A 14,593-nucleotide genomic window follows, 5' to 3' on the forward strand; every position below is an offset into this window, starting at 1 on the left:
CTGTTCAGCCTCCACACCCCAAGAGAAGTTATTCTTCTTTAACAATTCTGTAAGAGGGTGAGCAATAGTAGCATAGCCAGCCACAAATTTCCTATAATATCCTGTCAAGATGAGGAATCCTCTTAGTTGTTTGAGTGTGTTCGGTAAGGGCCACGCTTGAATGACCTCAATCTTTGCCGGATCAACCTTTACACCGGCCGCACATACAATGTGTCCCAAATAATCGACTTGTTGCTATCTAAACGTACACTTTGAGCGTTTAGCAAATAGACGATGTTGAGCAAGGACATTCAGAGTTAGCTCTAGGTGTTGTAAATGTTCCTCCCACGTCTTGATGTACACTAGGATGTCGTAAAAAAAAACAGCGATGAACTTTCAGAGATATGGCTGAAATATCTTGTTCATAGTGGCTTGGAATGTCGACGGGGCATTAGTTAGTCCAAATGGCATGACCACGAACTCATAATGCCCTTGGTGGGTCTAAAAAGCCATCATAGGAATAGTATCTTCGCTCATACGAATCTGGTGGCATCTTGTTCTTAGGTCAATTTTGGAAAAAAATTCTGCACCAAACAACTCATCTAGTATCTCTTCAATAGTGGGAATATGAAACTTTTCTTTGATGGTGATTGCATTTAGGGCCCGGTAGTCTACACAAAATCTCCAACTACCATCCTTCTTGCGAACCAACAACACCAGGCTCGAGTAGGCGCTCTGACTTTCCCTAATAACCCCTGTTTCTAGCATTTCAGCCACTAATCGTTCCATCTGTTCTTTCTGAAAATGAGGGTACTTGTATGGTTGAACACTAACCGGTTGTGACCCTGGTACTAGGTGGATTTTATGATCAATCTCTCGATATGGCGGCAGTCGGGAGGGCTCGGCAAAAACCTCTTCATGGGTGTTTAAAATCTGTTGCACCTCGTCAGTGACCTGGGCAGCCACTGTGTCTTCTTGGTTAGTCACCATTTTCATATGATAAAGTGTAGTCACCACCTCCGAAAAGACCATTTTTTGCAACATCTTATTGCTGATGGCTTCAAATTGTAGTAGCCGTTCACCCTGTAGCTTAACAGCTGTATTGTTGACAATGAATTCCATTGTTAGTAGTCCATAATGGGTAGTAACATACCCTAAATACATTAGCCATTGGACTTCGAGAACTACATCAGCTCCTTGTAATTCCAAAACAAAAGTGCTCACATTAAATTGGTACCCTTTCATGACCAGCGGAACATCTTCACACAAGGCCCTGCACCCTATAATATCACCATTACCCACTAGTACCTGTAGAGGTACTGTTTGCTTGATCGGAAACTCTAATTTCTCAGCCACTCTCGCCTTAACAAAATTATGAGTGTTACCGCCATCGATAAGAACCATAACCGTTTGCCCTTTGTATGTTCCTTTCAGTCGAAAAGTAGTCGGTTGGTGTTGGCCGACCATAGTATTAAAGCTAATCTCGAGTCTCATAGGTTCAACAACAATGGGACTGTCAATCTTGGGTGACTGGATTACCTCTGGTTCAGGTTCTTTCAATATTTCTTGCCACTCCTCTTCTCCTATTAAACGGTAGCAAGAGGTCTTACAACGGTGCCCCGGAGACCACTTCTCTTCACAATGATAACAAAGGCCCTTTTCTCTTTTCAGTTTAATTTCGGATGCCGTGAGTTTCCTAAAGGGTGGGTTAGGATTTGGTAAGTTAGGTGTTTGTGTGGTGGTGTTTGATGAGGGAGGCATGGTAGATGGTGAATTATTTTTTTGGGCAGAATTGCGAATGGTGTGTGGTTGGGTGACAATGTTTGGTGTAAGGTGTAAAGGTTGAGAGGTATGGGTTGTGGGTGATTTATGATAAAGGGGTGCAGCAGCTGCAAGTTTCTGCTCATGCAGTCGTGCCAACAAAGTTGCGGTGACATATGAAGTTGGTTTGGCTAAGAGTAACTCACACTTTAGATGATCATGCAACTCAGCCACAAATAGCGAAATTAACCATTCTTCACTCAATCCAGTCACTTGATTGGACAATTCTTCAAATTGATTCTGATATTCAGCCACCGTAGAAGTTTGTTTTAGCTCCTTAAGAGTTGCCTTAGGGTCATAAAATTGATTCTGGCCAAATCTTATCAACAAAGCATCCAAAAAATTCTCCCAAGTGTATTGAATATTATTGTTAATTACGCATCTATACCAGGAATAAGCAGATCCACTGAGGTGAAAGGAAAGCATACGTACCCTCATATCACTGGTTACCGAGTACCACTCGAAGTACTCTCGAGCTTTGAACACCCATTACTCCACCCGATCTCCATCAAACAATGGTAGTTCAGGTTTGTATGCCCGATTCAATGGTAGATGAGAGCTTGGACTCCCGCGTGTATAGGAACTACGAGAAATTACTTCTTCATCAAGTTCAGGTTCAGCCCGTTTCATTTTTAGCGATTCCTTTAACATAGTTTGAATGTCACGCATTGAATTTTCTAACTCTTCCATACGTGCACTGCAGGTTCCAAGCTGCCTAGCCACTTCTACGTGATCACGTTGCAATGCAGCAATTTTTGCCAGGCGGTTAAGTTCATCAGGATTGGCCATTCCCCTCTCAATGAAAGCACCAGTTGTTAGATTAAGAATTGTAAAAATAGTGTAATGGGATTAGAGATGATTTGTATTGATAAATGAGAAAAGATAAACGAATGAAGAACAATAAAGAGAATATGTCCCTATTCGAGTTGGGTGCTCACTCCAATTTACAACCGAATCCACTAAATTTTCTACTGAACTATCATCACATTCTTTCTAATATATTTCTCTCTAACTAACTTGCCAAGGTGTCACAGTGATGCTATTTTCACGTCCTTCTCCTCTCATCAATTGAGCACAAAATCCTTCATCCAAGTGAGTTTATTTCTGGTCTTGGGAGTAATGGGTTCAGCTTTCGTTGACCCAACCTCCAATTTCTTTACTGCTGCTGTAGGAACATTTTTATATTCATTTAAGTTAAAGCTATCAATATTTGGGTTAGAACTATCAAATTGATAATACATTCATTTGATAATTGTGTGTTGTGTATAGGAATGATGTAAACAAGTATATGGTGAGAGGATATTTAGATGTTGGTGGAGAAAAAGTGAGGTGCTATATATACTATATAGGTGAGATGGTACAAAAAAATTCAATAGATGTGGCTACTTTAAGTGGCATATAAATAGTAAGTTATGTTATTTTATTAATTATTTCGAATTTCACTTGTTAATAGTTCAATAAGATAAGATGAGTTAGAAAGTTTGTAAATTAAATTTGAGTTTGGATTTAAGATAATATGTTAAATATAAAAATTTATAATTTAAAAAAATAATAATAGATAATTAATTTTTTTTTAATATCAGTTAACTTTTTTTATAATTATTTTATTTATTTTAAAATCTAAATTTTTAAATTATAAATTTTTTATTCTAAAATTAGTAACTAAAAATTTATTTTTATATTTTTTTATTTAAAAATGTTATAGTTAACATATTCAATTTAGCAGGTTACAATTAAGAAAAAAAGAGAGATTTTTTTTGTATAACTTGAAAGTGGATTTTTTTTTCCCGAACTCAAATTTAATGTCTAATTCATCTTTTTTAGCTGGTTAAACTGGCTGAATTTCTTATCTATTGTATTAATAACTTTGATTAATAAAGTTCAACTATTTCATACAAGAAAAACGGAGCTTGAATATAATAACTATATAATCTATGACACTACTACTAAGGATATCACATATTCACATGGAGTGATCGAGCAGCAGTCACACACCACACAACACTAATTATGTTGTTCAATAATTATTGATATTCTTTATATGCTTCAATCAAGACGATAAGATCGAATCTGGTCCGTTCAAAAGAGCATATTATATATTTAAACCCAGCACCAAGTATATACTAGCTGCATAAAAAAACCAGTAATCTACTACATAGTACATACTACTCCAAATTTATTAATAATTAAGTCAATATTGTTTATACGTTTCAAGTGAAGTTGTTGCATATCCGGCAATGGAGGAACATGAATCAGTGCAAGGTTTTAATAAAACGTTAGCAGATAGACAATGTCACATACTACACTGTCAAATATTTATATAAACCGCCGGTAGGTTTATTAATCTAATTATATTTGTTAATTCCAATATCTCATCAGCGGATCAGATCGTAGTGTGGTTTGATTCGAGTCATTCGATTCAATGTTATATTAATAGTGCGATTCGGTTTGGTTCGACTTTTATTAAGATCATCTGAACCAAATCAAATTAATTAAATTTGGTTTGGTTCAATTCGATTTGTTCGATTTTTAAATTGTTTTGAAAATCTATTCTATTCTAATCATCAAATTATATATAGGGTACTAAAATAATTAACAATTTCGCAAAACAATGATCAACTTGACTCATAAATCACTAACAAATTAGTAGAAGCACAACAAATCAAAATCATTAACAATTTTGTTACAAAAACAGCAGAAACAGATAGAATAATAATCAACCTGAATTGAATCAAGAAAATCAAGAAATACAATCAAACTAATTTCAAAAATTTTGCAAGAACAGTGCACCAATTCCAAACTGAATCAAGAAATAGAATCAAACTAAATAAAAAATACAACCAAACTAATTTCAAAAATATTCATGTGGTGTACCAATTCCACAAATTCTTCATCTTTCACCTTCCCCTTTCCTGCATTAACATTAAATAAACAAAAAGTTCAGAATCAACCCTAAACAAGAATTTTCCTAAATCAAAACAGAACAAAAATTTTAAAATTAAAAATAAAATCAGAATCAACTCAACTCTAAAATCAAGAACAAGCCAACCAAGTGTTCATTACAAATTAAAATCAATAAGAAGACTAAACCAGAATTAATAAAAATAGAATCAGAACAAAAAAAATAACCTGAGACTTAGGCTCCATTGCAGAGGACGACGGAGGTGCAGGATGGTGAGACGGCGGGGCGATGAACCAAAGACCAGAGAGACTAGACAGATCAATGACGAACAAGAGAAGGACGACGAATGGCAGCGGCTTCGATTGCGTCTGGTGCGTGCTGTTGCGGTTCGTCGAAAACGACAGCGGCTGTTGGTTCGTGGAGGAGACGGCTGCTGGAGAGGTGGTGTGTGGAGCTGTCGAGACTGAGGGAGAAAGAAAAGCGCTACGAGCCTACGGGGAAGAGAGAGAAAGAGAAAAGGGTTGCGCCGTTGCGATGGTGCTGTCCGGCGGCGTCGATGGCAGAGAAAAAGAAGGAGGAGGTTCCACTGCGATTCGCTAGAGAGACTGAAAGAGGGCTCGAGGGAGTTAGGGTTTCTGCTAGGGGTGGCTACGGTTTGTTTAGGAGGAATTTGTGGAGGGAGGCTGCTTTTATAGTAGGGTTTTTAATAACACCGGTTCGGTTTTTTCTACCAGAATCAAAAAACAAATCGAACCGTAAAAAAATTGCAAAATCTCACTTTTTCGGTTTTTTTGTTTTCGGTTTGTTCAATTATCGGTTTTTTTGTTCGATTTATCGGTTTTGTTTGGATTGGATTGATTTTGAACACCCCTATTAACTACATACATCAACCACTTTTCATATTCCTGATTTTTTTCTTAAAAAAAAAAATATTTATTTTGTAATCTTTTTCTGAAGTTACATTGTTCCCGCCTAGACAAAAATTGGAAAGAAATGTAAGATAATATAGAAATAAATAACTTTTTTTTAGAAAAATTTTTAGATTTTTTATGATATCTTTTAATTTAACAGAATTATTATATATAACAGACAAAAATTCGAAAATATTTGATATTTATTTAAGCAGATGATAAATAAACTAATTATTTGATCAATTCAATTTGTAAAAAAAAAATAATTTAATAATTAAATAGAATTAATTTTTTTTATACAAACGGTATCTCTTAACCGGACAGGTCGTCGCAACAACTATAAAAGAAAAGAAAGTAATGAAGCAATTTAGATTAAGATTAATCTCCTTGTACTTAATTAGATAGATTTATACACTATCAGTAATATACAAATAATAATATAACTATAGTGTTTTTTTTTTTTTTTTTTCATTTTACCAGAGTATACACTCACTCTATAGAGGAGCCAAAATTCCAAAAAGAAAAAGTAGGATAACAAACTCAACCTAAAAATAAAATACATAGTAATTTATGAATATATTAAGTGGGTTTGGTGATTGCTCATTGATGAAGTCATGAAGGGTTATAGCCTTATAGGTTATAGCTAATTAAAACCATTGACTGTTGTTTGAGGGGGAAGAGTGGAAGACAAAGAGAACCACCCCAACGTGTGAAACAAAAATGCCTTCTTTTTCATGGCCCACCTCCATAGGAGATAAATGAAGAGTAATGCTATTTTAATAGTTCAAGATTTGTTGAAAAAATTTGATGACAATATTTTATGGTAATAAATAAAAGTATGGACTTGATGTATTGTACGTAATCTGTAAAAGTTGAAAAAAACAAAGATTTATATTTTTATTATTTTCATCATTCCCTTTCATATTAAACTTGTATAATGTTAATAGTTTTTCTAATCTAATGACAAAATCAATATATATTAATTCTTAAATAAATTAATTCTAAAATAATATCTAAATTAATTCTTAAAAAATTTTAGATCAAACATTTTAATATTAAACAAATTTTATTTTTTAAAAATGACTTTTGATATATTATTTTCGATCAGCAAATTTTTAATATGTTTCTTGGACAATAAAGTCTAATAAATTTTGTTATAAAGCAATTAAATTAAAAAATATTATTATAAAATAAATTAATTTTTTAATTAAAATAACAAAAAAAACAATCTATTTAATAAGAATAAAATTTAAAAAAAAATAAAAATGTATTGAAAATCAAAATATCTAAAGTTTGTTAAACAGCAATTTAAGTGTCTTATGTTTTAATAGATTCAGTTTCAAACGGGAAAAAGGCTATAATAATTAAGGATTATTCTAACAATTTGGTTTTTGTTAAATAACATGCATTATTAATAAGAAAAGAAAAAATAATTAAGGACACTAGTATTTGAAACGCTCGTCTTCTTCTTGGGAACACCCTTCCTCCATCTACATACAATTCTACCTCTTCCCTTTTCTCTCTCTCTCTCTCTCTCTCTCTGACTTAGTTATAAACACAAAAACACAAAGTGACACCCTTTTTCAATAACACTGTTCCTTTTCCCTTCAAAGTAAATTCAGAAACTCCACCCTACTTTGTGTCTTTTCGGAACCAAAGAGAAGGAAAAAAAAAAAGTACCATGATATGATACTTTCATCATAATCATGAACAATAATAACAAGAAGAAGAAGAAACTATTATTTATGGATGACAACAATCATAATAATGCCGTTGCAATCATTCATCATATGGACCCTTATGATGAGGATGATGAAGATGTTCATTATTGTTATTATTATTATTATTATCATTATTATTTTCAATCATGTGGTGATGATGATGTTTTGTGCTACAAGAAGAAGAAGAAGAAGATGATAGGGTTATGATCGATGGTGGAGAATTCACCGGTGGAAGAAGATTGATTTAGCGGCGTACATGGGAAAGCCAGGCATTTTTTTCTTCACCTTCATGAACTTTATAAATTTTGTTCTTCTTCTTTTTTTTTTTTTTGGTTAAGCTTATTTTATTTTTGTTGTGATTTATTATTATTCACACCTATACTCCTATAATATTATTGTTGATTCAATTATATCGGGTTATTAGGCAATTATTTGTAAACGGTTCTTAGCCTTAAAACTTCATCAATGGTCACAAAAAATTTATAAAGTGAAATAAATTTTGTTGCTGGTTTTCCTAGCTAGCTAGCTAGTCACTCCTCTCTCTCTCCCTTTCTCTCTCAATTATAATATCATGTATATTTATATATAAACTTATTAGAGATTATTATGCATAACTCCTACTATATGTTTCTGCAGATTGGTGATAATGAAAATTTTGCTAGTTAATTATATTATTTAAAAAAAAAAGTTTTAACTTTTGTATAATGCATGTCACTACAATTTTTTTATATTGATATCTAATTAAGTGTATTGATTATGCAAAAAATAGTATTTCTTTAAGATAGTGTGAATAGAAAACTAAGTACTTTTACCTCCTAATTAAGTGTTAATATAAAAGAATTTTACTCACATAGGTTGAAATTAATATATGAGGAATGCTATGGGCCAGTAACTTTTGTGATTTGTAGCCATCAAATAGCCATCAATAATGGTTTTAATGGTATGAGATTGGTGTGAGATTTCATCCAATGACTTACTTTTTTTTACTGGTTATATGCTGGCTAGAATTTAACAAAGTTGCTGGCCCATAGATTTTTTCTTAATATATATATATATGAATTTGTCTTAGCTTGTTTGGAAATTAAATTTTACTCTTTTTTTTTTCATTGAATAATACATTTCTGATGACACATTGACCAGTCTAAAAAAAAATACAAAAATTCAAAAAAAAAAAAAAAAAAAGAAAGGAAAAAGTGTGGTTGAGGAAAAATTGAATATAATTATTGGGAAGTGGAAAACATGCCCGTTTGTGCTAAAAGCCTAAACTTCATTTTGGTGACGTGCTACCCAATTTGCCTGCATCATAGTTTCTAGGTAACACGGCAATTCAGTTGACGCCATAAACAATTTCTCGTCATGTTTTCATTATTATTAATTAATTGTTAATCTAACATTATTATTAGCCTTGAATACACCAGTTCCCACCTAACTAGTTTCCATGTGTATTATTAATTAAGAACGAGACTCTTCTAATTAAGGGCCAGGTATTGGGATGTATTACTAATTTGTATTGATTATCCATTTGATTCATGGACCGACACTTAGAAGAATTTAGAAGCCATGCATTACACTTATAATTAGGATATATTATTATGAATTTATGAAAATAATCTTTGTAAATTAAACATATATTATTGGTACTAATAATTCTCACCAATTTAGCTAACAGTTTTTACGCTTGAGTTAGATTTTTTATTATTTTATTTGAACATATTAATGTTCATCTTGTGAATTTCACTTGCAAAAGATATTCAATTATAAACATGATAGGAGAATACTAATGTATGGTAGTATATATAAAGTGTTATGTGATTATGATGAGTGTTTTATAAGTATTGAATAGTTCTTACTTAAGCCTTTTTATTAACAGAAATCGAATTTTAAATCTGTAGCTAGATTATAGAACTTTTGATATATAGTATATTATGAAATTATTTTTTTTCAAAAATTACTTAAACTAATAAGAAAAGAATATAAATAGTTATATCTTAAACATTCTGAGTTTCTGACTGCTTTTTTGGGATTCAGTTATTAGACTTAATTGGTTCTCACATTAAGGGAACAAAATTAAATAGAATGCACTTTAAAATTGACTACTTTAGAGTAGATCAAAACAATAAGTTAGTTATTTCATTTTTTTTTTCCTTTTTACAACAAGGAAAAAAAAAATAGCCCGAAGCAAAATTTATCCTCAATTGACGAGTAGACTATTACATTCAAACTGCAAAACATAAATAAGCTTTTTAGTTTTTATAGTTTCTATGCAGAGAGTAGTTATTAGTAAATTTCTTTTTTTTTTTTTCCCAATATAACTGATAGGTCTAATATAATACTACCTTTTTGTTTTGTTCCACATTAGGTAGAATGATTAAATATTTAAACCCGTGAATTTGACAAGGGAATTCGATGCCAAAATACTTTAAAATGAAATTATTATTATTATTTGTATATTAGTGCTCTAATTAAAGACAAAAATTTCGTACTACCTGATATTTGACATTGGAACTACTACATTCGTCCTGTCACCAAACAATTAACCTTCAATTTTTAACATTATATATATATATATATATATGTGGTGAATGCTACTCAACCCTCTCAAAAATAACATGTAAGTTATCTTTCATTATGTGTCACATTGTAATTAGTCCTTATCTTAACCATAGTTGGGGTGCCAACGTCATCGTCATCTACTGCCCTCCCACACAACCTCTCTTCCCAATATAGCCAGCGCCTCTTTTTACCATGTATCACTTCTTACCCACATAATTAATGGTTAATTTGGTTATTAAATTTTTTTATTAAAAAAACATATCTTTATTTAATTACGTGATGGAACATATATTTATATGTAAAATATAATTAAATAATAAAGTACGAATAAATTAAAAATTAAAAGAATAAAAATACTATAAAAAATACTTGTAAGAAAGTTAAATTTTATCATTTTAAACTTGTGTTATTAATTTTAACAATTTATTTTTTTTAAAATAATTTATGTACGATAAAAAATATGTTTTTTCTTATTTTAATTATACTTTTAAGTACTCTAAATAGAGTTATTATATTATATTTTACATATAAATACATGTTCTATCGTGTAATTAAATAAAGATTTGTTTTAATAAAAAAATTTAATAACCAAACTAAACATTACTTAGGTATGTATTTTATATTTATCTCTTAAATATTTATACAATTTATTTTTTAAACTGTTATATTGGTCTCTTCTCTAATATTACAAAAAATAAATTTTCATAAAAATAATTTATTTAATTATTAATTAAATAATAAAGTATTAATAAATTAAAAATTAAAAAAATAAAAATACTATAAGAAATACGGTAAAAAAATTGAATTTTATCATTTTAAATTTCTGTTATTAATTTTAATAATATATTTATTTTTTAAATAATATATGTATGATAAAAAAATATGTTTATTTGTTTGGAGTACAAATTTTATTATTATATTTGTTCATGATTTTAATTATACTTTTAAATACTTTGAATAGATTTATTTTATTATATTATATTTTACATATAAATATATGTTCCATCACGTAATTAAATAAAGATATATTTTTTTAATAAAAAAATTTAATAACCAAATTAACCATTAATTATGTGCTCTTACAATCCAGATGAACAAGCAGGTTCGGAAGTGAGTTGGTATTGGAGTGGGTCTGCTGCCAAAGTCTATGACTCACGTAATGGTTACTTGTGGTTGTGTAAGCAGCTGTTTGGTTGGGAGGAGCGGGAGAATTGGCTTTGGCTTTGGCGTCAGCTTGTTCCGGAAAAGCATAAGTTTTTGGCTTGGTTGTGTCTTAAGGAGACTCTTCCTACTGCAAGTTTTCGCTTTAGAAGAGGGATGTCGTCATCGGATAGGTGTCCAAGATGTCTTTCTAGCCAAGAATCAGTTTTACATTGTATTCGGGATTGTCCAAAAGCTCAGCTTGTCTGGCATAGGTTGGATATTTCTTGTCATCCTTTGGATTTGAAGAACTGGTTCTTGTATCATAGCAGAGAGCATCCGTTCAAGTTCTTTTCGGGACTTTGGTGGATATGGCGAGTAAGGAATAATGACATCTTTAATCCCATGAAACTTGGCCTCCGGAAAAAGTGATTTGTCTGGCATTAACTTCAGAAAAGGAGCTTAGGAATATTTTTGAATTACAACGTATGTCCCTTCCCTCTACTCTAAATAGTTTTTGGAATCCCCCATCTATTGGTACTTTTAAGATTAATTGTGATGCTAGTTATTTTGGTTCGGGTGATAGTGTTGGTTTTGCTTGTGTTATTAGAGATTGTAATAGGAGCTGGCAAAGGGGGTGTTTGGGAATGATTGAGAGTAATAGTATTCTTCAAGGAGAATTATTTGCTATTTGGAGAGAATATCTCTTAGCTTGGATGTGAGTCAACGAGATGTTGTTTGTGAGACGGATTGTGTGGAAGCATTTAATCTTGTTACTCAAGATGGTTTTGGGTTTATTGATCCACTGGTGCTTAAAATAAGAGATATCATGCATTGGAATTGGCGGGTTGACTTTCGTTTGATTATGAGAGATGCAAACACGGTGGCAGATACTATGGCAAAGATGGCGATGAAGTTACAACTTTCGCATGTGGAGCTTCTTTCACCTTGGGAGGAGTTTAAGAGTAGTCTTGAACGGGACTGTCCCTCTATTTAGGCAGTTCCTTGATTTATTTGTTTTGTTTTTCTTTGTTTAATTTATTTCAGTTACAAAAAAAAAACCATTAATTATGTGGGTAAGAAGTGATCCATGGCAAAAAGAGGCACTGGCTATACTGAGAAGAGAGGTTGTGTGGGAGGGCAGTAGATGGCGATGACGTTGGCGCCCCAACTATGGTTAAGATAAGGATCAATTACAATGTGATACATAATGAAGGGCAACTTACATGTTATTTTAGAGGGGATTTGGTAGCATTCACCTATATATATATTCTAATAGTTTCTAGATTATAATTTGAACCTCTTTTTTTTTTTTAAAAATTCATCTTACATCAACTCGACCTCTACCGCCTATAGCTAGGTAGTTTTAGACAAATTTTCTTTGAGGAGGATACCTGAATTCCAAGTATAGCTCGTAATAATCTATCTTTTGAGATATACGAGGATTCTTGTACCATTTGAGGCGTTAATTTCTCCACTAAAATATTACCCGTCTCTACCCAAGATCTGAGGGTAACAATTTTATTTTTGTCTAAATTTCGGAATAAATAGACTTCTAGATGTGGGATTCCATTTTCAATATATTTGTTGAAAATATTTTTATTCATCTAAATTAATCTAAATTGATTTTTTTTTACTCCACTCTAATAAAATAAACAAAGAATGAAAATGATTATAAATTTACTATGATATATACATATACCGTTATATAAATATAACTTCGACGTATTTTTTTATAAATTTTATAATATATATATATATATATATATATATATATATATAAGTTTCAATATGCATTAGCATTAAGATGGTAAGGTATATATATATATATATATATATATATATATATATATATATATATATACCTTACCATCTTAATGCTAAAGCATATTGAAACTTGAAAGTACTGTGTATATACAGTAGTACAATTTAGTGAGAAACATGCAAAGATTGTGTTTTTATATTATTAGTTTTACATGATTTTATATTTTTTATGTTCTTAATATATATTGGGTAGTTAATAGTCTTTGTGTTAAGTTTTAGATATTTAATGCACACATATATATAGTAGTTAAGTTCTTGTTCTTGGTGGAAAGTGTGGAAGAAGGTAACCCTTTTCAAAATTATACGGCACACATTACGCCCGAGGAAAATAGTTGTTGACTTTCATTTTCTCTCTTGATACTTGATAAGTTGTCTCTTATTAAAAGGCACTATTTTTTTATTTTTTTTTATTTCAGCGGACCTTTATTTTTAGGAATTTCAATTTATTTATAAAATTTTTTTTCAAAAGTTTTTCATATAATATATTATTTTTATATTTATTTGAAATTTTTATAATCTAATTCTAAAACTAATTATTTAAAAAAATGAAATTTTATTAATATGAAAAAATGCAGGTATTTGATATTTTTATGTCAAGGGAATAAAAGTAATGATATAATTTTTTTTATTTTTATTATATCTCTCAATTATATTATGTTTCTTCACTTTCTTGTCAAAGAGCTCATCCTTTTATTGATATTAGGATTATTTCAGAAATTAAGAATTTTTTTCCATAAATATATATAATAAAATAAACGTATTCTATAATTTATTCATGAAAATATTAAAAATAATAAAAATATTATTTATACATCAAAATTAATTACTAAAATTAATTATTTTGTATTTTTATATAGATATATGTATAATTTAATTTATTTTTAATGTATATTTTATATTAATAACTGATTTTGATGGTTGATTTTGTTATATATTTAATATAATTATAAAAATATATAATAACCATTTATTGTACATTAAACAGACAAGTTTTTTTTTTTTAATAATACTCGAGTATAATATTTTCGGACTAAATATGATTATTTGGAATATATTCCTTAACCTAAACAATCACCCACTACTTTTTAATTATAACTACTAATAAAAATTGCTCAGAAAAATGTTCTATTTTTCGCATAATTAGCTTACTTGATTGGACATTTTTTCCGAATTATTTTATACGATTCTAGGCTACTTAATTAATTTGTTCATATAGTAACATATCTTCAAGTACACGCAACTTGTGAAGCTCGTTGTTTTTGTTTTTGTTTTTTAACATATCTAAGGTTTTTTGGGATTGGGAAATAAGACTTTAGACATTGAACGACAGAAATGCCTGGAATTTTGTACTCGATTAATGCTTGCTTTGTTTAAATTGGGTTTTGTTTAATTTTGGCATTGTGTTCCATCACTTTCTCACATGGATTTAACAATTTTGTCTCTCTATGTCTCACTTTCCTTGTGCACGTGTATGCTTCTTTCTTGAATTCAGAGGTAATTGACTTTATTAATTTGGAATCCAAATTCAGGGTTTCTTGGATACCTACCCCGTTTAATTTGTTTGACAGCATATTTGACTCATTCAAAGTTCAAACAAGCCAAATCAATTATACATATTTTGGTGATATTAGCATAGAAGATGAGTTAATCAATTCGGATTTATACTTTGTTTGAATAAAAAAATAATAAAAGAAGAAATTTTCTCTTAAGAATACAGAAAAATGTTAAAAAGTTGTCAAAAT

The 14,593-nt window shown here is 30.3% G+C and overlaps 1 protein-coding gene across 1 annotated transcript; it reads right to left on the reverse strand.

The window, feature by feature from the left end:
- Positions 1-480: 480 nt before the first annotated feature.
- Positions 481-2,589, reverse strand: LOC110264971 (uncharacterized). The gene is made up of 2 exons (XM_021107664.2): positions 2,294-2,589; positions 481-2,182 (listed from the first exon to the last, which is right to left on the reverse strand). Exons 1-2 carry the CDS (start codon positions 2,587-2,589, stop codon positions 481-483), a joined length of 1,998 nt encoding a protein of 665 aa, XP_020963323.2.
- Between the last annotated feature and the right edge of the window lie 12,004 nt (positions 2,590-14,593).

This window comes from Arachis ipaensis, chromosome B7 (genome assembly GCF_059453495.1).
Source record: "Arachis ipaensis isolate K30076 ecotype BB chromosome B7, ASM5945349v1, whole genome shotgun sequence".
Lineage (NCBI taxonomy): Eukaryota > Viridiplantae > Streptophyta > Magnoliopsida > Fabales > Fabaceae > Arachis > Arachis ipaensis.

Excerpts from the sequence above, each read along its gene's own strand:
- LOC110264971 (XM_021107664.2), bottom strand. The coding sequence starts at position 2,589 with ATGGCCAATCCTGATGAACTTAACCGCCTGGCAAAAATTGCTGCATTG. Across the intron at positions 2,183-2,293 it reads TTTGATGGAGATCGGGTGGA|ATGCGTAATTAACAATAATA; the intron begins GTAATGGGTGTT and ends TTCCTGGTATAG.